A 27,959-nucleotide genomic window follows, 5' to 3' on the forward strand; every position below is an offset into this window, starting at 1 on the left:
GGGAAACATTAGTATTGAGTGGTGGCACTCTTACTGTGAGTAGGACATGAAAAGTGGCACTTACTATGTGGAGCTTACAGGGAACACAAAAAGTGGATACTATTACTTTGTGGCATTACTACTATCTGGGGCACTATGGATGGGGAGATTATGCAGAAGTTTAAAAATTGAAGCCAGGTCCATGGAAAATTGAGAAGTTAAAGATGTCTGTGTGTCAAGTTTTGCAGAGACAAGTTATGACTGGGAGAAGTCATCATGACGGTCTGGGTCGGGTGAAAAAAAAAGGAAAATGAATGACTCCAGAGGAGATGTCACATATGATCACTGGATAGAATGGTACAGTCATCATTTATACGGTCTGCAGGGTGCCTGTGTAGATGTAGTATGCACTGCTATATTATCACTGTATCGGGGGTAATATTGGTCTATGTATATTGTTTTTTCAGTAACACTATGGAGATATTTTGTGGTCACAGTCATCGGGTATTATCTGGCTCCCGTATAATGTTATTATTGGTAATATGTGATCATAGTGTGGCAGGATTATTTAAGCCTAATGCAATGTTACTATTGGTATTGTTGGTCTTGGCATAGTGATAGTTTGGCGCTAATAATACGGGGTGGTAATGATTACAGCGATACTGTGTGCAGGTTCTAAATCCACATGCAGACTTATGGCAGAGCAGGCACAACATTTTGCTGTGTTTCTCCAGGTAAATTCAGCGCAGACGTTTTCGCCGCAGAATCCACCGTGTGAACATGCCCCTGGGGTTCATCCACATATAGTGGATCTTGGTGTGGTTCCGCACCAAAAACTGCTTACAAATCTGCAACATTGGTGCAGATTCTGCTGCGGATCAACATTAAAATAAACATCAAATCTTAGGGACGATCATATTGGCATTATGAAGGTATTTTCAGAAACACAATGGGTTTGCGGCAAACATGGGGGGGCCCAAGTTGTGTGAACAACCCCAGGATGTTGGTCCCCTTAATCCACTACTGATGACATCTAAGGAGTAGAGATGAGCGAGCATTGTCATTAGTGAGTATCTCCCCGCTCGGGAGCAAAGGTTCGGCTGCCGGCACGGGTGACAGGTGAGTTTCGGCAGTGAGCAGGGGGGAGTGGGGGGAGAGAGAGAGATCTCCCCTCCGTTCCTCCCCGCTCTCCCCCGCCGGCAGCCGAATCTTTGTTCCCGAGCAGGCAGGTACTCGCTAAGGGCAATACTTGATCATGCGATTGCCCTTAGTGAGTATGCTCTTTCATCTCTACTAAGGAGTTAAAAACCTAGGTTTGGAGATTTCCTTTGATCTCAGCCATTACAGCCGGAGTGCTGCTGACATTCACCGCTCTTGTCCCCTCAGGTGATCCACTGACACAACTGCGGTGCTTGCAAAGTCACAATGATGTAACTGTACAGCATGGAGTGCTCAAACACTGCAGTAACATCATGGTGCACTAAAGGGTTAAGGAGCGATACTCCAATTCATGAAGTAGTATTATATGTTCTCTGTTATCATTTAGTTGGCTTTGTATGACCAAGAACCAAACTTGTATCCCATCATGTTCTGCATCTGGACCACGCACCATCTGAGATATTACTAGACTTTCACATGTGATTCTATAATGACATGGCGCCTCCTATGGGCACAATCTGGAATGCACTCTGCATGTATTATGTTCGCACCTGCATTGACTTATGTGACTGTGTTTGCTGGCTGCACAGAAGTACACAGCGGAGTGCTGGGCTGTAGACTGAGGCAGACTCAGGTTAGAGGAATTGGTTTCAGTTCTCTTGAAAGACCAAGTGTTGAATCCCGTTTCCATATTATCGACGCCGGCATCGGCACTGGGTGAGTAGACCATGAGCTTCAGGCCTTGCTGTGGCTTCTGTTGGTACCAACTCATAACATGGTAGGTGTTGTCATTATGCTGACAGTGAAGTTCTACAAGTTCTCTGGTCCTCCTAATTAACAGTTTTGGGCTCTGGGATATCTGGAATCCTTGGGATGAACCTGCAGAAAATCATAAAATATGTTTATTGTGTATTTCCCATATATTGAAAAGCAGCAACACAATGACTAGTAGATTATAGAATGGTAGGTGGCATCCGATAGCTGTAAAGGGGTGTTCATGGAAGGGAAGGTCCAATTAGGACCCTTCTGCCCCCCGGGTCAAAAGTCTTAGCTTCTAGCTATGAACAACAACTGGCGATGCGAGGGTGCTTCCACGGGGAACAGAAAATACTACCACAGAAAACCTGCACCAAAGTTCATGGATCCATGAATTTAATTCTGAGGAAAGCCACAGCAAAGCCATGTTAGACTTGCAGATCTTAGACTTAGGACTCTCAAATGGGTAAAGCCACATGCGGATTCCTCAGATGATTCCATGTCAGGTTGGCCCATCTCACCTCCCTTTTTCCCACCAGTGGGTTTTACATTCACACACCAAATATCAATATCATGCAGGATACGGCGGGTATTCTCATTCGAATGAAGAGGATAACGAGATGACAGACTTGGTGCGCAAATTCCATGTCAGATCGGCTGCAAACATCCTTAATCCTCATTGTCAGGAAACTTTGCATCTCCAATTTAGTTTCTTCTAAAGTTTAAGCTGTTCTGGCAGTCGTTCTCCCTGCGGCCGGCGTTACTACAGACAATCCTCAGAAGAAATATTCAAAAGAGGGGAAAAAGAAATCTTGTATGTTCCTCATCAGTCAAAACCAGCGTTATGGCTTATAATGATATAATAAGAACTGTAGCAACAAAACAATCAAATAGTGATAATAATGAGATAACGAATATAATACAAAGGGTTAATAAAAATAAATACCATTGAAATAAGATACAAAACAACAATAACATGGTCCATATAATAACAAATATAAAACAGAGTGAAACAAATAGTAACAAATAAAGAATAACAGCAACACAACCATAAACAGATACAATAATCCGCAGACACTGCAGACGGCATCACATCCATACATCGGCTCACCTGGCCTCACAGTCAGAGCCAGCAGGATCAGGATTCTGTACATTATCATGTTCTCGGTATTTTATAGATATTATATATAATTTAGTAATTATTGTAGTTGTGGGCAAAAAAAAAATTAAAAATGTGACAATCCTCCCCCCCGCCCCCGACCTCGGAGCGTGACTTCGCCTTTTGTTATAAGACTTTGCTCTTTAACTTGTTAGTTAGAGGATTGTATAATATTTCCTGTCTCCTCCCAGTGTAACCGTCTGCAGCTCCGCTGTGGCTCTCTGGTATCTGCCATTGTATCTCCAGCTGCAGATTTATTTTGTATCAGTCAAGAAGGTGAAAGGTTTGAGGGGGAAAATGTGAAACCCGCCATGTGTTATGGCACATATGACTTGTTTCTCCCCCCACTGCCCATTGCTTTCCCTTGTTTCTGTCCTTCCTCTGATGCTCTAGGTCAGTGATGGTGAACCTTTGAGAGTCTAAGTGCCCAAACTGCAACCCAAAACCCAATTATTTACCGCAAAGTGCCAACACGTTAGGGGCGGGGCTTATCACGATGTAAGATTTTACCCCTGTTGTTCTAAAAAAGACCATGCCACTTCAAAATAGACCGGGTGCAGATTCTGACTGCTTTTTGGATGCGGAAATACTGCAGAATGTTCTCAGTGGAAATTTCTGTGGAAAATTCTGCAGCATTTCCGCATCCAAAAAGCAGTCAGAATCTGCACCCGGTCTATTTTGAAACAGCCCTGTCCATTTCCACCACATGTAAACATACCCCAGCGGTAATAGTGACACCGCACAGCGGTAATAGTGACACCGCACAGCGGTAATAGTGACCCCTCCAGCAATAATAGTGACATCCCACAGCGGCCCCCAGTATATTAGTGACACCCCCCAGAGCGGCCCCCCAGCAGTAATATTAGTGACACCCTCCAGAGCAGCCCCCCAGCAGTAATATTAGTGACACCCCCCGGAGCGGCCCCCCAGCAGTAATATTAGTGACACCCTCCAGAGCAGCCCCCCAGCAGTAATATTAGTGACACCCTCCAGAGCGGCCCCCCAGCAGTAATATTAGTGACACCCTCCAGAGCAGCCCCCCAGCAGTAATATTAGTGACACCCTCCAGAGCGGCCCCCCAGTAGTAATATTAGTGATACCCCCAGAGCGGACCCCTAGCAGCAATAATAGTGACACCCCTCAGCAATAATAATAGTGACACCCCCCCAGCGGCCCCCAGTAGTAATAATAGTGACACCCCCCAGCAGTAATAAAAGTGACACCCCCCCAGCAGTAATAATAGTGACAGTTCCCCAGCAGTAATAATAATTACACCACCCCAAGCAGTAATAATAGTGACACTCCCCAGCGGCCCCCAGCAGTAATAATAGTGACACCCCCTAGCAGTAATAATAGTGACTCCCCCCCCCCCCAGCAGTAATAATAGTGACAGCCCCCAGCAATAATAATGCCCTCCCCAGCAGTAATAATGCCCCCCCAGCGATCCGCCCCAGCAGTGATAATGCCCCCCCCAGCGGTTCCCCAGCAGTGATAATGCCCCCCCCCCCAGCGGTCCCCCAGCAGTGATAATGACCGCCCCCCAGGACCCACACAATTACCTCTTCGGCATGTCACATACTGCAGTACTGGCTCTAGCCAGCAGGCAGCACCATTGTATAATGGCAGAAAGAGAAAGCCCCCTAGGAAACCCTGAATCCAAAATTGGATTGCAAAGGGTTAACAGGACTAAATCCACATGCAGATTCATGGCAGAGCAGTCACGGATTTCTGCTGTATTTCTCCAGCCAGATTCAGAAAAGTTCTGCAGCAGAATCCACCATGTGAAGGTGCCCTTAGGGTACATTGACATATAGCAGATTTTGAGCATTGAATGAGCATATGCGCCCCTCCCATAGACTTCTATAAGCATTTTTGGTGCACAAATGCACACAAAAGATAGAGCAGCTCGTTTTTGTCTGTGTGCGCATTTCTTGCACTCGCAAAATGAAGTACTGGAATTAATGGGTTTCCGCACAGATTTTGCACATGCAAATACGCGCGCAAATTCATCCATCTGAAGATGCCCTTGGGGTATTTTCACACCCACATTGGGTTTTCTATGGACATGAGGGGCCCAAGTTGTGTGAACAGCCCTGAGACTTTAGTCCACTGACGGCATCAAAAAGATTAAAAAGCCAAGTTTGGAGATTTCCTTTGATCTCAGCCATTACAGCCGGAGTGCTGCTGACATTCACCGCTCGTGTCCCCACAAGCGATCCACTGACACAACTGCGGTGCTTGCAAAGTCACAGTGATGTAACTGTACAGTAAGGAGTGCTCAAACACTGCAGTTACATCACGGTGCACTAAAGGGTTAAGGAGCGATACTCCAATTCATGAAGTAGTATTATATGTTCTCTGTTATCATTTAGTTTGCTTTGTATGACCAAGAACCAAACTTGCATCCCATCATGTTCTGTATCTGGACCGCGCACCATCTGAGATATTACTAGACTTTCACATGTGATTCTATAATGACATGGCGCCTCCTATGGGCACAATCTGGAATGCACACTGCATGTATTATGTTCGCACCTGCATTGACTTATGTGACTGTGTTTGCTGGCTGCACAGAAGTACACAGCGGAGTGCTGGGCTGTAGACTGAGGCAGACTCAGGTTAGAGGAAGTGGTTTCAGTTCTCTTGAGAGACCAAGTGCTGAAATCTGTTTCCATACTACCGGCACTGGCACCAGCACTGGCATCAGCACCAGCACTGGCATTGGCACTGGCACTGGGTGAGTAGACCATGAGCTTCAGGCCTTGCTGTGGCTTCTGTTGGTACCAATACATAGGAAAGTAGGTGTTGTCATTATGCTGACAGTGAAGTTCTACAAGTTCTCCGGTCCTCCTTATTAACAGTTTTGGGCTCTGGGATATCCGGAACCTTTGGGATGAACCTGCAGAAAATCATAAAATAAGTTTATTGTGTATTTCCCATATATTGAAAAACAGCAACATTATTAATAGTAGATTATAGAATGGTAGGTGGCATCCGATAGCTGAAAAGGGGTGTTGATGGAGGGTAAGGTCCGGTCAGGACCGCTCCTACCACATCAGGTTAAGAGTCTTAGCTCTCAGCTGCGGACAACAACTGGGGATGAAAGGGTGCTACCACGCAGAATGCAAAATTCAACCACAGAAGAATCTGCACCAAAATCCAACTGTCTACTGTGTGGATTTTTGTGTGATTTTGCAACAGAATTGCTGTGGATTTCATTCTTGCCAAATCCACAGCGATTCCGCAGCAAATCCACATTAGACATACAGATCTTGGACTAAGGCCGCTTACATGGGCAATGCCACATGCGGATCTCCCGACTGTGTTGAGAAGGGATGTATCACTTCTCTGTTTTCCCACAAGTGGATTTCAAATCCGCATGCGCCAAATATCAATATCATGGAGAGTACGCTGCGTATTCTCATTCATATGAATAGGACACTGAGATGACACAGATTTGGTGCAGGATTTGTGCAAATCTGTCAAATCTGCAGCAAAAATCCTTAATCTTCCTTGTCAGGAAAACTTTGCATCTCCAATTTAGTTTCTCCAAAAGTTAAAGCCGCTCCAGCAGCCGTTCTCCCTGCGGCCGGCGTTACTAGACGATCTTCAGAAGAAACATTCAAAAGAGGGGAAAGAGAAATCTTATATGTTCCTCATCAGTCAAAACCAGCTTTATGGTGTGTAATGATATAATAAGAACTGTAGCAACAAAACATGGAATACAAAACAATCAAATAGTGATAATAATGTGATAACAAATAAAATACAAAGGGTTAATAAAAATAAATACCATTGAAATAAGATACAAAACAACTATAAAATGGTACATATAATAACAAATATAAAACATAGAATGATCTACATAGTAACAAATAAAGAATAACAGCAACCAAACCATAAACAGATACAATAATCCGCAGACACTGCAGACGGCATCACATCCATACATCGGCTCACCTGGCCTCACGGTCAGAGCCAGCAGGATCAGGATTCTGTACATTATCATGTTCTTGGTATTTTATAGATATTATATATAATTTAGTAATTACTGTAGTTGTGTGCAAAAAAAATTTTAAAATGTGACCAGACCTCCCCCCCGCCCCCCGACCTCGGAGCGTGACTTCGCCTTTTGTTATAAGACTTTGCTCTTTAACTTGTTAGTTAGAGGATTGTATAATATTTCCTGTCTCCTCCCAGTGTAACCGTCTGCAGCTCCGCTGTGGCTCTCTGGTATCTGCCATTGTATCTCCAGCTGTAGATTTATTCTGTATCAGTCAAGAAGGTGAAAGATTTGAGGGGGGAAATGTGAAACCCTCCGTGTGTTATGGTACGCATGACTTGTTTAAGCTCTTTCCTCCACAATCCATTGCTTTCCCTTGTTTGTGTCCTTCCTCTGATGCTTTAGGTTATAGTTGTATCTTCCACAAAATCCTGTTGTGGGTCAGAATGTTTCTGGTTTTGGGTTATTTATGGCCCTATAGAGTGATGGACACTGTATACATGCATGGCCGACCTTAGCTACTTGTGACCTGAACGGTGTGAGCTGGGGGCAGAGCTTGGTTCTGGTGCTGTATTTGTTAAGTTTGTGAACCAAAGGTCACTGGAAAATTGAAGAGTTAAAGTTAAAGATGTCTGTGTGTCAAATTCTGCAAAGACTAGTTATGACCGAGAGAAGTCATCATGTCGGTCTGGGCCAGGTGAAGGAAAAGGGAAAGTGAATGACTCCAGTGGAGATATCACCCGTGATCATTATATATAATACTACTTTAATCATTTTTTTACAGTTTGCATGGTGCCTGGTGTAGATCTAGTATATACTGTTATATTGTCACTGTATGGGGGGGGGGGTAAAATTGGTCCTGGTATAGTCTTTTTATCAGTAGAATTGGTGGTATTATGTGGTCACAGTCTGGGGGTATTATGTGGTCACAGTCTAGGGGTATTATGTGGTCTGGGGGTATTATGTGGTCACAGTCTAGGTGTATTATGTGGTCACAGTCAGGGGGTATTATGTGGTCGCAGTCTGGGGGTATTATGTGGTCGCAGTCTGGGGGTATTATGTGGTCACAGTCTGGGGGTATTATGTGGTCACAGTCTGGTGGTATTATGTGGTCATAGTCTGGTGGTATTATGTGGTCCCAGTCTGGGGGTATTATGTGGCCACAGTCTAGGGGTATTATGTGGTCATAGTTTGGGGGTATTATGTGGTCACAGTCTGGGGATATTATGTGGTCCCAGTCTGGGGGTATTATGTGGTCACAGTCTGGGGGTATTATGTGGTCACAGTCTGGGGGTATTATGTGGTCACAGTCTGGTGGTATTATGTGGTCACAGTCTGGGAGTATTATGTGCTAACAGTCTGGGGGTATTATGTGGTCACAGTCTGGGTGTATTATCTGGTCACAGTCTGGGGGTATTATGTGGTCCCAGTCTGGGGGTATTATGTGGTCCCAGTCTGGGGGTATTATGTGGTCCCAGTCTGGGGGTATTATGTGGTCCCAGTCTGGGGGTATTATGTGGTCACAGTCTGGGGGTATTATGTGGTCATAGTCTGGGGGTATTATCTGGCTCTTATATAATGTTATTATTGGTAATATTGATCGTTGTAGTGTTTTTTACTCAGTGCCAGTCAGTTGGTATTAATCCCTATGTGGTGGTAATATGTTATCATGGTCAGGCGGTATTATTAGCCACGTATATAGCGTTACTATTGATAAAGCCAGCCTTTGCTAAGTGGGTTTTGTTGAGTGGCAGCATGAAGCTAATTATACGGCTCATGATTACACTGACACTGTGTGTGCTTTATTTTTAGCCCATTAACAGGGTAAACCCGCGTCTGTATCCATGGCAGAGCAGTCACGGATTTCTGCCGCGTTCCTCCAGGCAGATACAGGAAAGTTCAGCAGTAGAATCCACCATACGGATGTGCCCTTAGGGTACATTCACATTTAGCGGATTTTAATGGGGTTCACACCAAAAACTTCAGCAAAATCTGCCCTATTGGTACAAATTGTGATGCAGATCTGTTCTCCGTCAACATTTAGTTGGATTTGTATGACCAAGAACAAAACTTGCATCCCATCATGTTCTGTATCTGAACCGCTCACCATCTGAGATATTACTAGACTTTCACATGTGATTCTATAATGACATGGCGCCTCCTATGGGCACAATCTGGAATGCACACTGCATGTATTATGTTCGCGCCTGCATTGACTTATGTGACTGTGTTTGCTGGCTGCACAGAAGTACACAGCGGAGTGCTGGGCTGTAGACCGAGGCAGACTCAGGTTAGAGGAAGTGGTTTCAGTTCTCTTAAAAGACCAAGTGCTGAAATCCGTTTCCATACTACCGGCACTGGCACCAGCACTGGCATCAGCACTGGCACTGGGTGAATAGACCATGAGCTTCAGGCCTTGCTGCGGCTTCTGTTGGTACCAATACATAGGAAAGTAGGTGTTGTCATTATGCTGACAGTGAAGTTCTACAAGTTCTCCGGTCCTCCTTATTAACAGTTTTGGGCTCTGGATATCTGGAACCCTTGGGATGAACCTGCAGAAAATCATAAAATATGTTTATTGCGCAATTCCTCATATACTGAAAAACAGCAACACAATGACTAGTAGATTATAGAATAGTAGGTGACATCCGATAGCTGGAAAGGGGTATTCATGGAGGGTAAGGTCCATTTAGAACCCTTTCTGCCCCCCGGGTCAAGAGTCCTAGCTCTCAGCTGCGGACAACAACTGGCGATGAAAGGGTGCTTCCACGCAGAACGGAAAATTCCATCACAGAAAAACCTGCACCAAAATCCAAATATCTTAATCTTCCTTGTCAGCAAAACTTTGCATCTCTGATTTAGTTTCTCCAAAAGTTAAAAGCCGCTCCAGCAGCCGTTCTCCCTGCGGCCGGCGTTACCACAGGCTATCTATTGAAGAAACATTCAAAAGAGGGGAAAGAGAAGTCTTATATGTTCCTCATCAGTCAAAACCAGAGTTATGGCTTATAATGATATAATAACAACTATAGCAACAAAACATGGAATACAAAACAATCAAATAGTGATAATAATGAGATAACGAATAAAATACAAAGTATCAATAAAAATAGTAAATAACATCAAAATAAGAAACAAAACAATCATAAAATAGTAACAAAAAGAAGAAATGAAACAAAAATATTAACACAAATAGTAACAAATAATAATAACAGCAACACAACCATAAACAGATACAATAATCCGCAGACACTGCAGACGGCATCACATCCATACATCGGCTCACCTGGCCTCACAGTCAGAGCCAGCAGGATCAGGATTCTGTACATTATCATGTTCTTGGTATTGTTATAGATATTATGTATTATTTAGTAATTACTGTAGTTGTGGGCAAAAAAAAATTTTTAAATGTGACCAGACCTCCCCCCCGCCCCCGACCTCGGAGCGTGACTTCGCCTTTTGTTATAAGACTTTGCTCTTTAACTTGTTAGTTAGAGGATTGTATAATATTTCCTGTCTCCTCCCAGTGTAACCGTCTGCAGCTCCGCTGTGGCTCTCTGATATCTGCCATTGTATCTCCGGCTGCACATTTATTCTGTATCAGTCAAGAAGGGGAAAATGTGAAACCCTGCATGTGTTGTGGCACATATGACTTGTTTCACTTCTCCACCCCCCACCCCCACCCCCACCCTTCCCCCCTCCCCACTGCCCATTGCTCTCCCTTGTTTCTGTTCTTCCTCTGATGCTTTAGCTTATGGTTGCATCTACCAGAAAATCCTATCATGATTCAGTTTCTGGTTTTGGGTTAGTTATGACCCCGAAGAGAGATGGATACTGTATACATGCATGGCCGGCCTTAGCTACATGCGATCTGTGCAATCACACCGGGCACCAGCTTGTGGGGCAAAGGGGGTTACCAGGCAGATGTTGGTTGGGTGTCATTGCCTCCTTAGGCCCACCCAGGCATATGATCTTCTTTCTCTGTGTAGCAGTGTCTATATGGAAGTACATGAATCATCCTCCTTCTGTCTCTGTATCATCTCTTCTAGGAGCTTGGTTCTGGTGCTGTATTTATGTACTGAGCCATGTTCTGGTGCTGTGTTAATTTCCTGAGCTTTTCTGGTGTGTGTATGCTGCTATCTTGCTGCTTTCTGCCCAAGCAGAATACATACAGATTGTCTGTTAATGCAGTATATATGATTGGGAGTGCCAAAGTAATTCTGCATAGGGTGCCATCTAACTCATGAGCAGCACTACTTACCACACCGAGTGAGTCTGATGCATAGAGGGACAGACTTTTGGATTTGTGCTGCCCCATTAACAATATGGTTGTATTTAGATGGTACCTAGGGTTAAAGCTTAGGCCTAGGGACATCTACTTAGTTCCAATGCTGGGGAAGGACTGTGCATCTGGTCTTGTGGGTTATGCTGCTCCTACAGGTAGGTCTGAGTAAGTGCACACATTTTTGCAGTACATCCTGCAGCTTTTGGTTGGGTTGTGCCGTAGTTCTTTCTTACTGTGATACTGGATGCACAGTAATACACCGCCGAGTCCTGAAGCTCCGCTCTGTCTTTTCTCAGTGATGAGTTCTTGGCTTCTTGTTTGGACATAATCCAATTCTTCTCAAAGTCCTTCTCCATCGTTGGGCTGTTTAACCCTATCGCCATGGCTATAAGATTCAAGCCTAGTCCTGCTCTCCACTGATACCAATACATATAGTATGTGCCGCTGGTGTCATCGTGTTCACAGGAGAGCTCCACCGGGCTCCCGGCATGGGTTACCAAGATCTTCTGCCCTTGAGTGACCTCCACCGCCCGGCACCGACCTGCCGGAGGTAAAAGCAAGTAAGGTCTATGGCTTTCTAGGTTGCATCCTTTACATGCTTCCTTTGTTAGACATTGTAATATTGTAACATTTTTGTAACTAGTAGTATAATGTGGTTATTATTACACTAAATGTAACCAATAGGATTAGAGATAAACTTACAGATTATAAACTGCAGAGTCAGCAGAATAATCATTGATCTCATTATATCATTAGCGACGTTCACACAACTAAGTCATCTGGTTGGTTGGTAAAGGAAAACTACACATAAAATACACTAAGAAAAAGAAATCCACCCAGCTCCTCCCTCCGTTTTTTTCTCCGCCTCCTCTGTGAAAAATACAGGGCGAGGCAAAAGTCTGGACACACCTCCCTTAACATCCCAGAGTATACATTTATGCCTTGGGTATGCTGGGTTTATATGGAGTGGGATCACTAGCTGGTCCAGCTCCATTACTGACAGATTACGCAGGAACCCCGATCTCACAATCGATGTCTCAGCAATGAGATTCCCACCAATCAGCAAGTTATACCCTATTCTGTGGACAGGGGATAACTTGTAAACTTGATACAACTTATACAACTTGATACTTTCAAAGGGGTTGTGCCAAGAAGTACTGTGGATTGGTGCTAAAAGTCTAATCAGTTGGGGTTTTCACAGCTGACACCCCCACTGATCCCAAGAATGGGAGTTCTGAGTCCCCCTCTCCCCACTGCAGGGTCACTGCATCCCCCGGCTCGAAGAGCAGATTGAATGGAGGAGTAGTTGTGCATGCTTAGTGCTGCTCCAGTCATTGTCAGTGGCATTGCCAGAGTTAGTTGAGGGCTTACATGTGGCTTTTTCTGTCAGCCCATTGAAATGAATGGAGTAGCACTACGCATGTGCAGCGCCGCTCCATTCAATCCAACGTCACTGCGTGTGGGTGCAAGAAGCCCGCAGTAAGAGAAGAGGAGGACACAGGACCCATTGTCTCCCGGTCAGTGGGGGTCTCACCAATCAGATTTTTATCATCTATCCTGTGGATAGGTGATAAAAGTTGTTCTTGCAACAACCCCTTTAAATTACAAAACCCTATAACAAAGTTACACTGAAGTGATATCATTGTAGTGGAACGTAGGAACCTAAAGGGCTGAGTTTAGGAAACATATCAGAAACAAGTGTTTCCACTTAATTACGTAAACACAGCGCCCCCTAGAGGTCCTCGCTCCCTGCTCTTTCCTACAGTATAGTATAGTGCAGGTTTTATGTTGGCTGCAACTCAACTTTTTGTGGCTGTGTTCTCTTGAGGCACAGAAATACACGGCCGAGTCCCCAGAGGTTGCTTTATCACGCTTGAGGACAGATGCTTTAACCTCAGAGCGCTCCAGACTCCACTTGAAGTCACTGAACTTCTTTTCCATGTTACTGTCTTTCACGGCAGTAGACATGGCCATGAGCTCCAGACCCTTCCCCGATATTTGTTGGTACCAGAGCATTGTGAAGGTTCCAGTTTCATCACTGTGTTTACAGTTGAGATTTATGGATTCTCCCACTTTCAGTACTAGGAGCTTTTCATCTTGGGTCACCGTCACCTGCTGTCCTAGACCTGTGAGGAGAAACAAAGAAGATACCCATGAAAGAGATCAAGACATACCATAAGAGTAAGTCTTCCAGCTGTGTTACAATGTATCTCAACTGCCTTGAGCTCTACAATAACATTCTTGTCCGTCCTCTGTAGACATTTTCTGTCTTTTTCATAAAAATGTTAAATAAAAGTTCTCACATGTAAGAAAGTTCAAGACGAGGAGAAGGAGGATTTGTCTCATTGTTGAGTCTTCACAATGTGTCTTCCTTGGGTGATGGAAGCAGAAGTATCACATCTCTGTCTGAACTCTATCGGAGGGTTTTCTCATCTTTGTACTTTCAAAAAGTTGCTTAACTTTTCAGAACTTCTTTCTGAAGCCCATCGTAGTCATTTCCTCCTGAGAAATTCCACCCCTATAGATGTTTTGTTGTCCTTCAGACGTGATCATAGAAGATGTGGGCATGGCTGGAGGTGGGAAGTCTGTGGTTTTAAAACACAACCTTATACTATCAGTAAGGGTCCTTTAACATGGAGCAATTAATTAATTTTTGGAACGAGCAAACAAACAGGTTTACAAGTTATTTGATTTAAATGATGTCTGTTTACATGCGCAGATAATTGTTTACATTTTTTCTCCATTTTTCAGCATATCTCGTTCAGTCCATTGCTGGTCTGTCAAGGAAGTCTTGAAATGCCCAGGAAGGGTTTGCGAACAACTGGCACACAACAGACAATGTGTTATATGCCTGTATAAAATGAATGATGAATGATAATCAAATGACTTATCGTTCATCATTCAGTTGTTGGTCGTGTTTATGTAATAGGGAAATTAAGGGGTGAAATCCCTTCTTGATATGACTATACATGGGTGATTGGACATTCAGAGACAGCGGTCACATGATTGTGAATCACTAATCCTAAAAGTCACTAGGACAAGCTCTGCATGCTGGGGTTGTGCATGAGGACTAAATTCCGTCCCCAGGTGATGTCACGGTGGGCATCTTGGCCCATAGATTTGAGTGGTGTGTGTAGCCGCAGCAGGAGCTGCTTCACAGAGACAGAGACAGACTCCAGACCAGTGTGTTGGCAGCAGCAGTGCGAGAGCTGCATGTAGTGCTGTGAAGGACATGTTGAATTCTCATTCAGATAATCTGAATGATTTATTGGCCCGTGTAAAAGGGCCCTTAGACTGGGCAGTCTAAGTAAACTGTGCACCCAGCTGCCAGCATCAAATGTACTGTCTAGTGTACAGAAGTAGCAAAGTTTACTTGTTACGGGCTTGTTCAGACGAGCATGGTTTTACATGCTGGCACAGCGGCGTGTAAACCACGCTTCCATAGCAACCAATAGGTTGCTATGGAAGCGCTCGTACAGACAATTTTTAGAAGCACAGAATCTGCACTTCTAAAAAAAACAGACAGCGACTGATGACTCACCTGTCAGCTTAGTGGTGTGCGCTGTCCAGGGTGCTTACCATAGGGTCCTATGGGAGCCATGGAAGCAGGCTGCCCGCAACATGAACGTGTGAATGGGCTGCTCTGCAAAGCTAGGGGCAGCCCGTTCATGCACAGAATTTCCGGTATGTCAGCAGCGTGGTTTGCATGTTGCTTAGCAGCGTGTAAACCACGCTCATCTGAACGAGCTCTAAATAAGCTTGAAGCACAGAACATTTTTGATACCATGTTGCAGTAAACTATCAGAGTTGGGTTAAATTTTGCCACATCTATTACTTTACAGTGTTAACTATTAGGCTCATTCACACAACAGGGATTTCAGTGCGTATTACGGCCACGATGCACAGCTACATTACACGTAGTGAATGGATTCAATGAAAGTAATGATCCGTTCACATGAGAGTGTAGACACTGCGTGTAGATACGTGCGATAAATAGATCCCAGCATGCTCTATCTCTCTGCGTTCCACACAGCATGACCCCTATACTTTTCTATGGACAGCGTATGCAATGCTGTCCATATGTAATACATTGCGTATGGGCAGCGATTTATACGCAACCCCACTATGAGACAGAGTGGAAAATTTAGAGAAAAAAAGAAAGTCAAACTGCGCCTGTCCGTGTGCGTGTGATACACAGTCATGTGCAGTGCATTCGCTGCCACACATGATCTCTGCTCTCTGCCGGCTCTGCTGGCATCACACAGGCTGATAAAACCGTGTTGGACTCCCACAGCGTTTTACGGATATGGTCATGTGAATGAGCCCTAAGACAGTGTGGCAGGCACAACCGCAGGGGAATAGATAACAGTCTGAACAGTGGCGGTGACTCCACTGCTCCCCACACAGACGGCACTACCGACAGTAATATATATGTGGCACTTTGGACTACCCAGAGGTTGAGTAGGACAGGATGGTATTAAGGTTTTTTCAAGTTTGTGATACCAGTCTATATACAGGCCAAGAAAATAATAATAAAAATGGGAAAAAATTTAAGGGAAATTGTCCTTTTCCCTGGAGTTTAGTGCGGTACCTCAGTACAGATGGTGGTGAGAAGGGACTCCAGGAGGCAGGATTTAAACTTTAAATCAGTGAAACAATTTATTCAGGAGAAGAGTTTTCAGTAAGTCCATACATTTTGCATTACTTCTTTGCTTGAGATAGATACACATTTCTATTCATATGCAGGCATTAAAAGGGTTCTGTCATTAAAAAAAAAAATTCTATACTTACCTATTCCTCCTCCATCAGTCTACTTACCTGATCTTCACCTCCCCTATCTTCTCCTGTCTCCTGCAGTCTGGGGAGGTCACCTCACCCCCAGCTGCCGTATTTTTCTCCTTCCTGTGAGGTTACGTACATTGGTTGGCAGTCTTCTGCCTGCCACTCAATGTACATTATGTCACAGCTCACAGGCCAGCAGGGGGATTGCTGATCTTCAGAGATTGCTCATGCAAGCTGACTCTGAAATAGATTACAATTCCTTCCTAGGCAGTGAACACTACAGCAGAGGGATGTGACCTTCACTGACCCAGCAGGAAGGAAGGTGAGGAATGCCAGCTTCACAACAAGATGTTTATTGTGCAGTGAGGTGACCCGGGACACTGGAGAAGTTCAGTCATGAAAAGATGTGTAGAAGAAGTAATAGGTGAGTTTAGAATTTTTTTTTTATGACAAAACCCCTTTAAGTACAGAGACTCATGCATACACTCATCTGTATATTAGGGCACTCTACTAAGTGAAAAGAACAGGAATCTTTTTCTATCCTCTATGCTTTGCCCTCCTGGTTCTCTTTCTTTCTATTATGTTTCTCTTCTGTTTCTTTAGGCATAAATCTCTTCTTCTCTGCAATTACAGTTTTCTGAATCTGTTCCAGTCTTCTGCTCTAACACTCTTCTCCTAATCCTGCTTAAACACATTACTTTGGTTTGTACTCACACTTTCCTCCTTCCCACCGTCTCCCCTTTTTTGCTCTTGCCTCTTCTGGACTATAGGCCCAACTCCAACTATTACTCTGCCACTCCCCTCTCCTTCTTATACCAACTACTCTCAACCAATTACAGGATGCCTATCTCCTGGCTACCTGACCCATAGGTAGAACATAGGTCTTAAGCATAGAATGCGTGCCAAACACATATCTTAGGAAGTAACCACACTGCTTTTATGGCGTGTACAAATCTAGTACACTACAACAGGATCAGCAACTCTTTCTCAATATTTTTTCTGTAGGATTACGTGGAACGATTATCTTATATTATCAAGCCTACATTCTGTTTCTTGCACCACACTTTAACCCCTTTGCTTTAACTTTGGTGGATGATTTTGGTGTCATTAGCTGAGGTACATGCTCACCACCACCATAAAATCATTAAACTTGAGTTTAATAGATTCAGTGAGCAGTCAGGCAAGTTTAAAGTTACAAAGTTATGTCTATGGTGGCGCTGCTGTGTCAGCGCCGCTTAAGAGAATGAAGCGTTGCATTGCTAAGCAATGTTCATAGGAAGCCATAGAAAGGCAAACAGTGAGGCTGAATGTGAGGGGAGAAACACGGCAACACAGCAAGCAGTGAGGCTTAATGCTCACTAAGAGAAACGGCAAGCAGTGAGGCACTGCAAACAGTGAAGAGAGAGGAAGGGGGAGGGAAGGACTCAGCTCTGCTACACACATTCAGCTCTGCTACACACACTCAGCTCTGCTACACACACTCAGCACTGCTACACGCAGCTACACACTCAGCTCTGTAACATGCAGCTACACACTCAGCTCTGTAACATGCAGCTACACACACTCTACTCTCCTACATACTACTATCCACACTCAGTTCTGCTACATGCAGCTACATATACTCAGCTTTGTTACAGGCAGGTATACACACTCAGGACTGCTACACAAAGGTATACACACTCAGCTCTGCTACACACAGCTATACACACTCAGCTCTGCTACACGCAGGTAAACACACTCAGCTCTGCTTTATTTTTTAGATATTAGAATAAACATTCTGACAGTGAGGGTGATCAATGAGTGGAACAGGTTACCATGGGAAATGGTGAGTTCTCCTTCAATAGAAGTCTTCAAACAAAGGCTGGACAAATATCTGTCTGGGATGATTCAGTGAATCCTGCACTGAGCAGGGGGTGGGACTCGATGACCCTGGAGGTCCCTTCCAACTCTACCATTCTATGATTTTTATGATTTGATACATGCAGCTATACACACTGCTCTTATAGTAAAGAACCCCCTTCTGTACTGGCGATGAAACCTGCTTTCCTCTAGACGTAGAGGATTCCCTCTTGTTACCGTCACAGTCCTGGGTATAAACAGATTATGGGAGAGATCCTTGTATTGTCCCCTCATGTATTTATACATAGTTATTTGGTCGCCCCTTAGCCGTCTTTTCTCTATGGTGAATAATCCCAATTTTGATGCCTCTCTGGGTATTCCAGTCCCTTCATTCCATGTATTAGTTTAGTTGCCCTTCTTTGAACCCCCTCCAGCACTGTAACATCTTTCCTGAGCACCGGTGACCAGAACTGTACGCAGTATTCCATGTAGGGCCTGACAAGTGCCTTGTATAGTGGAAGAATCATGTTCTCGTCCCTCACCCCCTGTACCTCTTTTAATGCACCCTAAAACTTTATTAGCTTTTGCAGCAGCTGACTGGCATTGATTGCTCCAGTTAAATCTACAATCCACTAGTACCCCCAGTTCTCTTTCCATCTCACTTTTCCCTAGCAGTACCCCATTTAGTGTATATTGGTGACATCCGTTTCTCTTACCCATGTGCAGAACCTTACATTTATCAATGCAGTACTTCATTTGCCATTTTTCTACACAAGCCCCCGGCTTATCTAGGTCCGTTTGTAGCCGCACATTGGCCTCCGTTGTATTAATTATCTCGTATAATTTTGTATCATCTGCAAATATTGATATTTTACTGTGCAGTCCCTCTATCAGGTCACTGATAAATATATTGAACAGAATGAGGCCTAATACTGCCCCCTGTGGCCCCCCACTAGCAATGGTGGCCCAATCAGAGTACGAACCATTTATTATCACGCTTTGCTTTCTATCTTTGAGCCAATTGTTTACCCAGATACACAAGTTTTCACGCAGACCGAGCTGTCTCATTTTATATATCAGCCTATTATGTGGCACAGTGTCAAATGCTTTAGAAAAAAAACAGATATACGAGATCAATAGACTCTCCCAGGTCCAGCTTAGAACTTACTTTATCGTAGAAGCTGATCAAATTAGTCTGACATGATTGACCCCTCTCGAACCCATGCTGATGAGGAGTTGTTTTCCTTGAGTTATTCTAGGATGGCATCTCTCAGAAACCCCTTAAATATTTTTCCAATTATTGAAGTGAGACTTACTGGCCTGTAGTTACCAGGCTCCATTCTTGACCCCTTTTTGTACATTGGAACCACATTGGCAATGCATCAATTCAGTGGCACAACCTCAGTCTCAATAGAGTCTCTAGATATAAGAAATAGCGGCCTGTCTATCAAGTCACTTAGTTCCCTTAGAACTTGGGTGTATTCTATCTGGAGCCAGCGATTTGTCAATTTTAATCTTTTATAACTGGCTCTGCACTTCCTCTTAAGTTGGGCAGGTGATATTTGGGGGTAGGGGGTCATTTCATCCCTTTGCATCTTGTGTGATATTTCTTTTTCTCTCATTAATATATTTGAGAAAAAACTATTTAATAGATTTGCCTTCCTCACCATCATTTTCCATGGTTTCTCCTGTCTTATTTGTTAAAGAGCCAGTGCCTTCAGTGCAAAACCTTTTATCATTATATAATTGAAAAATAGTTTAGGATTAGTTTTGCTCTCTTTGGCGATCAGTCTTTCTGCCTCATCCTTGGCAGTTTTTATCATTTTCTTGCATAAACCCTTCTTCACTGCCTCCTTGTTTTAATAATTTAAACGCTTTCTTTTTTTCACTTATTGCCCCCCTTACAGTTTTGTTGAGCCACATTGGTTTCTTTTGACTTGTAGTTCTTTTATTTTTGAAGGGTAGGAACTGCTCACATGAGGTATTTAGGATGTTTTTAAACTTCTCAAACCATCTGTCGCTTGTACTGCTATTTTTGAGGGCATTTTCCCAATTATTGTTGCCAATAGTAGTTCTGAGCTGATCAAAGTATGCTTTACTAAAGTTTAGTTTCACTCCCTGATAAAGCTGCCTATTGAATGACAGCTGGAAATTAATTATATTGTGGTCACTATTTCCCAAGTGTCCCTGCACCTGCACCCCCGTGATTCTGTCCGGTCTGTTGGTTAATAATAGGTTCAGAGTGGCCCTCCCTCTAGCTGCCTCCTGCACAAGTTGGGTAAGGTAGTTATCTTTAATTGTTCTCAAGAACTTATTGCCCTTGTGAGATCCACAGGTTTCATCTTCCCATATTATATCCCTCTTACAAAAGAAAAGAAAATAGTTGCTGGGTTAATGTAGTATGTCATTTCCGTACTAGATATCAACTATGAACCAGAAACTAGAAAGTTTCTTGAAGGTACAGTGAGTATTTTGCCCGCTGCTGCAAGTTTTTGTGATTGCAAATACAGTGTGTATTTGCACGTGCAAAAAAGTGCACAAAAGGACACGTGTATTTTCTGTGCAAATATGCATATTTGCACCGGCCTATTCACTTCAATGACTTATTGCTGTGTGATATGCACTAAAATAAGACATGCTACATATTTTTTCATGCGAATGCTCATTATTTGAAAAAATATGCTCATGTGAACGAACCCATTGAAATCAGCTGGTTCTATTCACTGTACATTACACATACAAAGATTGCGCGTGTAATATGTGGCACAAAAATGCTTAAGTGAACGAGCTGTAATAGTTAAACTCTGTGTATGTGTAACTGTGAACTGACAGCGCCCCCTAGAGGTCCTCTCTCTAATGTGCGATGCTGGTTTTATGTTGGTGTCAGCTCAGCTTTTTGTGGCTGTGAGTACTCACTCCACAGAAATACACGGCCGACTCCTCTGAGGTCGGTTTTTTGCAGTTGATAGAGGACTTTGTAGCTGCAGATCTTGTGATGTTCCAGGAGTCAATAAACTTCGTTTCCACTGTTCGGTCATCCTCAGAATAAGAGTACGCCATCAGCTCCAGCCGCTTCCCAGCTTTGTGCTGATACCAGAAAACATTATAGGTCGATGATGTTCCTCTCCATTCACAATGAAGTTGTATGGGATTCCCCACAGAGATTACAAGCAACTTTTTGTCTTGAGTGACGGTCACCTCCTGTCCCAGACCTGTGCGGAGAAGCAAAAGAGAAACCCATGAGGGTGGTTAACGTGATACAAGACTGAGGCTCCCTAGTGTGTTATGAGCTCCCTTAATGTCTTTCAGCCTCCACATGAAAGGTCAGATGGAAGATCTCTGACGCTGATTCTTACTGCAAGTTCTTACATGGAAGAACGTTCAAGATGAAAATCAAGAAGAGTTGCCTCATTGCATCGTCTGACTCTGATCTACATAAATATAGGAAGCTCGACCACGGCTGACTTGGACGGTTCTTCTCATTTATTCACTCTGTTCCTCTCACTTCCTGTTGAGAAATTCCACCCACGTTGGATCTCAGTCAAGAAGGTAACTAACGATAATCACCTAAACATGCTATAAGAAATATTGTATCCTTGGCTTTCAAAACAAACCTTGTGAAGTTTACTTACCGACTGCCTCCTCTTTATCTGCTCTCTTGCTTTTTTGAAGATCAAACATCAATGAATCAATGCCCCTTGGCTTAAAGGGATGGACTGATGTATTAAAGGGGTATTCCCATCCAGGGCAAGTTATCCCCTGTCCACAGAATATGGGGTGGAGGTCCTCTATTTATCCCGAAATTTTGAAATTGGTAGTCATGCATGTGCGTCACCTTACCATTCACTTCAATGGGACTAGTGGCGTCCTGTATTTCCTGTATGTACCACAAAATTCCATGATATAGTGAAAAACTCTGTGAAAACAGAATTATTTATGGTCTATCTAAAATACGCGATGCACTGAAGCTGCAATCATTGAACCGCGATATAACCGGGGATCACTGTATTCCAGTGATATCAAGTTACACCCTCTCCAAAATATAAGAGATAACTCCCTGATCCGTGGGGGTTTGACTGCTTGGACTCCAAATGCCCCCAAGAATGTGGGTCTCTTGTCCCCCCGTGTGACTGGCAATACATGGGCTGCTAATGGGCATGCTTGGTCACCCCTTCATTCATTTCAATGGGACATTTGGAATAGTTCCGTTGAATTGCTTGGCTATCTCCAGCAGTTCCACTGAAATGAATGGAGCCATAGCTAAGCTTGCCCACTTCTCGCTACCAGGTACACAGGAGAACACAGGACCCTTGTTTTGGTGGTAGGAGGGGATTCTAACAGTAAGCCTACCATCTATTCAGTGTATGGTTGATAACTTGCTATTATGTGAGGGTCTACCTGCTGAGACCCCCGCCAATCTCAAGAACTGAGGTCCGTATCCTGCTCTGCCTGTTATAAAGAGTTGCTTCTCCCATTGTGGTTACATCAATGTGAATGGAGTGCTGGCTGAGCATGCATGATCAGCGCTCCATTCATTTCAAAGGGGCTGACGGAAATAACTGAGCGGGTGCCGCTTGACTATATCCACGGTCCCATTGAAAGTGATTGGAGTCCTAGTGTGCTTGCGTGATCAGCACTCCATTTAGTCTCCTAATCCCTTCGAGGGGTAGAGTAGCCCCACAGTGAGGAGGTCGGATCCCAGTTCTCCAGATCAGTAGGGTTCTTAGCAGTGAGACCCCCGCTGATCTGCAAGTTATCCCCTATCTGGTGGATATCTTGTCAATAGGGACTACTTGCAATTTTGTTACAACTCCTTTAAATGCTTGTCACATATTAGTAGGATCATCTGATACACAACACCCAAGCCACGGGTTCTCAGAATGGTTACTACTATACATTGGTTAGCAGGTGCTTCCTCTGCAAAAAAAATAAATAAAAGCGTGGCGCCCTCTAGGGGTTCCTTTCTCTTAACTTCCCCAATAAGCTGCTATCTGATGCAGGTTTTATGTTGGCCGCAGCTCAACCTTTTATGGCTGTGGTAACTCGCTGCACAGAAATACACGGCCGAGTCATTAGAAGAGGGTTTATTACACTCAAGAAAGGACTTTGTATCTTCAGGGCGCTTCATTGTCCACGAGGCTTTAAAAGTATCCTCTGCTGTGAAATCTTTTGCTTCCGTAGACCAAGCCATGAGCTGGAGCGCCTTCCCTGACTTCTGTTGATACCAGGACATCGTATACGTCCCTGATGCACCTTTGTATTCACAAGGAAGACTAATGGCGTCCCCTTCACGGACGACTACAAATGTTTTGTCTTGAGTGACCGTCACCTTCTGGCAAAGACCTGTCAATGGAAGCAAAGAAAGTCCCTATAAAGGAGGTCGGGACACAACAGGGGTTTTACAAGTATCTCAACTGCCTTCAAGCACAATGGATGAGATCACTTGTCTTGTCTTTAGACTTTACTGCCTCCTTCAAAAGTTTCTTAGTACAAGTTCTTACATGTAAGAAAGTTCAAGGTGAAGATCAGGATCCTCAGTCCCATCATTTAGTCTCTTCTGATGTATCCACAGTAAATGCAGATACCTCATCTCCATCCTTCTTGGTTTTTAGGTTTCGCTTCTCATTGATGTTCCTTTTATGTCATTTCCTGTAAAGAAGTTCCACCCATAGGCCAAAGCAATGAACGGTCAGATTCCGGCTGCGAGATCTCAAAGTGGAATCCAACCCTGTTCACCGGCGGTGACCCCCGGGTACCTGTCCGGTGTCTTAGTGTGCTGACGCGAATCCCATGACACTTCTGCAGTGCTCACTGCAGAAGGGCTGCGGGACAGACGGCTTCCATTGACTGCAATGGTAGTCGTCCGTGCGAGGATCGCACTAGAATAGAGCCTGCTGCGATTTCCCCCCCGCAAGCGGAAAATGGCAGTTGATTTCTGCTTGTGGGCAATGAAAAGCGTTTTGCAAAGCATGCCTATGGGCAGTATTTGCTGTGGGATCCGGAGGTGAACACCCATGTGCATTGGGCCATAAAGTCAGACACAGACAAGCAAGTGACATCACATGTGGATGCTTATTAACTAATACTGGGACTTATTAACTAATACTGTCTAGGGCTCGTTCACACTGGCATATGCATATTTCAGTCCGTGACTTGCATAGTGTCTTTACGACATGTATATTTTGCATATGGTTCTTTTTGCGTGCGTATTCACTGCGTTTTTCTTCACACATGCAAAAAAAAAAAAAAAAGTTCCATTTACTTTCACTATTTTTGTAACCACTTATTCCTGCCCTCATGTGTAAAACTGCAGTGACTGTACATGCAACTGTGTAATTATTGCGTTTTTCACAATGCGATAGACATTAATGGGTAATTTTGGTCTGTAATAATGGACAATAATTGGACAGGCTGCGACTTTCTTTCACGAGATGTCGCTTTAAAAAATGTACTCATTTAAATAGATCAGTACAAATCAAGGGGGTTTACTGGATGATGAATCTGTTGAACTGTAAGGCTGTCTAGTCCACCTATGAGTTAGATTAGTTTACACAAAAAATTGTTCCGAAATTTTAGCACTGTGTGATGCGATTTTTGGCGCAATTTAGGCCACGCCCTTTTTTTGCAGGCAAGTTGAAAAAACTGTCCAAAAGTATTTAAAATTACATAGTAGATGTGGTGCAAAGTATCGATTCTGAAAAATAGAAAAACTCCGTTGTAGTTTGTGATCGCAGTATTTTAGGCTACATTGCATTAACTTTTATTATTTTGGGGGGGGGGGGAGAGGAGGAATGGAAAAAACTACAATTTGTCGGCTGCTTTTTATGCGTGTTTGTTTTTTCTCTTTATTGTGCGGTACAAAATAAAGTATTAATGTTAATCTGTAGAACGTTACGATTCTGATGACACCAAATATGTATATATTGTAGCAATAGTTATATAATAACATGTTACTTTTCATGTAATCCAATATATTGTAATATTATGTGCCCCCAAAACGTTAGTGCACCCCAAAAATAGGTGCTTCCTGAAGAGTATATGTAAGCCTGCGAGGTATATGCCACCTCTAAACAGTATGGACCCCCATTAAGAAAAGTATGCCACCCCCCAAAAAAGTCTGTTTCTCTTTTCCTGAAAAGTATTTGCCCTCATAAAAATATATGCGATCCTCAAGAAAGGAATGTGCCCCTGGAAAAGAAGTAGAAATCCCCCAAAAAAACTGAGCTTCCAAAAATTGTGTACCCAAAAAGTATCTGTGTCCCCTCAAAAGTATGTGCCCCTGATGAAAAATACATATGACCCCCCAAAAATATGAGCTCCATAAAAAGTGTGTGCTGCCAAAAATGGAAATGCCCCCCAAAATATGTGCTGCCCTGAAAACCTGAAAAATACAACCACTTTAAATGTATGTGCCCCTCCAAAAAGATGGGTGACCCAAAAAGTATGTGCCACTAATAAATATATGCCCCCCCAAAAAAGTAATGCCGCCAAAAGCATGTGTCCCCTAAAAGTATGTCTCCCTTAGAAAACTATAAGTTTCCTCAAAGGATGTTAAATGTAAGATTGTCCCTAGCCCAGAGCGGGACAAATTACTTCTCGATTCTGAAAAAATCTTTACAAAAAACATTCTATACAAAGAAATCTCTCCCTTGAAGTAAAGGGATTTTAACCCATGTGGCCGTTTAACTGTCCTATTTTTTTTCCTTCAGCTACCAAAATTATTTTTGCTGCATTTTTTTCTGTGACAAATAGGGCTATTGTTTTAATATCTTTTTCACTGACTTTTTTTTACAGTTTTTTAGTTTTATTGGGGGTAAAAAGCTAAAAAAATTAATTTTTTTAAACATTTATAGTTATTTTTGTTAATTAGTATATTTACACTAAAATACGGGTTCCTCATTTTGTTTCAGCGTTTTGATATATAATATGTATGGTTTGGGATTACAGGGCGCATACGGCGACGATTTGGTTGGCTTGAGAAAGACTTTCTGCAGTTGAAACGTTGCCTGTATTTTATACTATGGAAGAATAAAAGCTGATTTTATTTTAAATTCACCATCTGATGCTGCTACTATCTTTAATCTTCGGGATGATTTGGTGGGCGTCAGCTTTGGGTTATTTTCTTTTTTATGTATGTATTTTTATTTTATTCTGTATTTTTTTTTTTACTTATTTATGTAATTGTTTTTTACCATCTATGTCCCCCAAGACGTCATATAAGACCCCTGAGGGACGATCACATGTTTTTGGCTTTTTTTTTTTAATTTGACACTTTCCCACTGTAGCTGGGGCATCCATAGGAGCCCCAGTTACAAGGAAAACATTCCATGTAGGGACATTAGTCACTGGCAGAGATGATCAGGGTCTGCTACAACCCTGCAGCTCTGCTGTAGCAGGGGATCCCAGCTGTCAAGTGACTGCTGACTCTTGTAGTGGAAGTTACACTTCCACTTTCACTTTTTAGTACATAGCGCTCATTGAGAGCTGTGTACTAAAGAAAGGAGGAGGCAGAAAGGGTTGAAAACCGCTCCTACCTTTTCTTTCGGGTTATCAGCTGTGACAACCCGACATGCTTCTGATTTATTACAGAAGCACGGGCTTTAAACCCCCGCTATTTTTTTTTACTATCGTCTAGGTTTAAAGCCCAGGACCAAGCGCAGTAAATTTACAGTGCTTGGTCCTTAATGGGTTAATCATTGTTTCATGAAAAATCGAAGAAACAACCAACAGCAGTTTTCTAAAGACCGCAGGATTTGCTTTGCAGAAAAGGCTTTAGCGCTCCTCAAAATAGAATATTTCAGAAATTGTCATCAGTAGAAGGAGAGAGCTCCCCCTGTGGGTGAAAATTGGACGCTCTCTCAGAAATCTTGGTTTTTGTCCGACTCTCCACCTGTTGTGTGTAACTGTGCACTAGATGCACAGAAGTACACAGCCGAGTCCTGAACTGCAGCTTTGGTTATTGTCAAGCTGGATTTCAAAATATCTGGTCGTTGCAAAACCAATTTCTTTGCATTATCTTCGATATTAGAATCATCTTTCCCACTGGAGTAAGCGATGAGCTTCATCCCTCTTCCCTTCTTCTGTTGGTACCAAAGCATAGTTACGTAGTTCTGATCATTGTGACTGCAGGACATGGTCACGTTTTCTCCAACCAGGGAACTTAGGAACTTCTCCTTCTGCAATACTTCAATTCCCAGACATAGACCTGTGAAGTAACCAAAACCAGAGAGGTTCAGTGTGTCATCACTTCATTGTTGGTCTTCTGTTCCTTATACCTTAACCTTCTCAGAAGGCTTCATGAAGCCTCTTTAGATCTGTAAAGTGACCTTCTCTATAGCATGCCTAGCACAAAATGTTAATGCAACACAACACAAAACGTGCTAATACTATTAGACCTTCACTATCCTTCAATAAGCCAAGGGCTTCCAGATCATATAAGATCCCAGTAGACCGAATCCACTGCATGACCTATAAGTCAAAGATTAGACCGCTACTGTCCATTATAGGGACGTTCAGTGACATATAAATACCCAGGACATCGGGATCACTGAGGTGGTGGTCAACCGGCTGGCCCAATCATTGTAGTGAAGCTATGATTCCCTTTGTTTAGAGTCTCGCATCTCCTGGGGAGGCTCTGGCTGTAGACCACTGACCACCAATTGTGTTGCTTACAGAGGAAAAGGTTTCCGACCAAAAGGAACTCCAGCTTTGTCTTCATTGCATCCATGTGTTCGGAGGTCTGTGTACTTGCATGTGTTTCCTGCCCCATGTGTCTCTCTCGCTTGTTCTGCTCCACTTGATCATGTGTTGGCTCCTGGTTTCCTGCTCCCACCTTCCACAGGAAGCATCTTCTCTATTTCTCACCTTCATCTTTCAACGTGCGTTGATGTATGACCTCGGTTCACAAACCCAAATCTCCGTACACCGGTTTATTTTGCACCTTAATGATCAGGCAATTTTTTTTCGTTTTTACATCTTTATGTTCCAAGAGCCATAACATT

At 43.3% G+C, this 27,959-nt stretch overlaps 2 gene segments (V, D, J or C); both read right to left on the bottom strand.

Annotated features, from left to right (window-relative positions):
* Window positions 1-1,967: 1,967 nt before the first annotated feature.
* Window positions 1,968-7,061, bottom strand: LOC136626697 (T cell receptor beta variable 19-like). The segment is given in 3 exon segments: window positions 1,968-2,016; window positions 5,588-5,951; window positions 7,013-7,061. Coding segments are annotated over 3 exon segments (462 nt in total).
* A 19,755-nt stretch (window positions 7,062-26,816) lies between these two features.
* LOC136626699 (T cell receptor beta variable 19-like) lies at window positions 26,817-27,727 on the bottom strand. The segment is given in 2 exon segments: window positions 26,817-27,163; window positions 27,631-27,727. Coding segments are annotated over 2 exon segments (444 nt in total).
* Between the last annotated feature and the right edge of the window lie 232 nt (window positions 27,728-27,959).

Source organism: Eleutherodactylus coqui, chromosome 4 (assembly GCF_035609145.1).
Source record: "Eleutherodactylus coqui strain aEleCoq1 chromosome 4, aEleCoq1.hap1, whole genome shotgun sequence".
Taxonomy (NCBI): domain Eukaryota; kingdom Metazoa; phylum Chordata; class Amphibia; order Anura; family Eleutherodactylidae; genus Eleutherodactylus; species Eleutherodactylus coqui.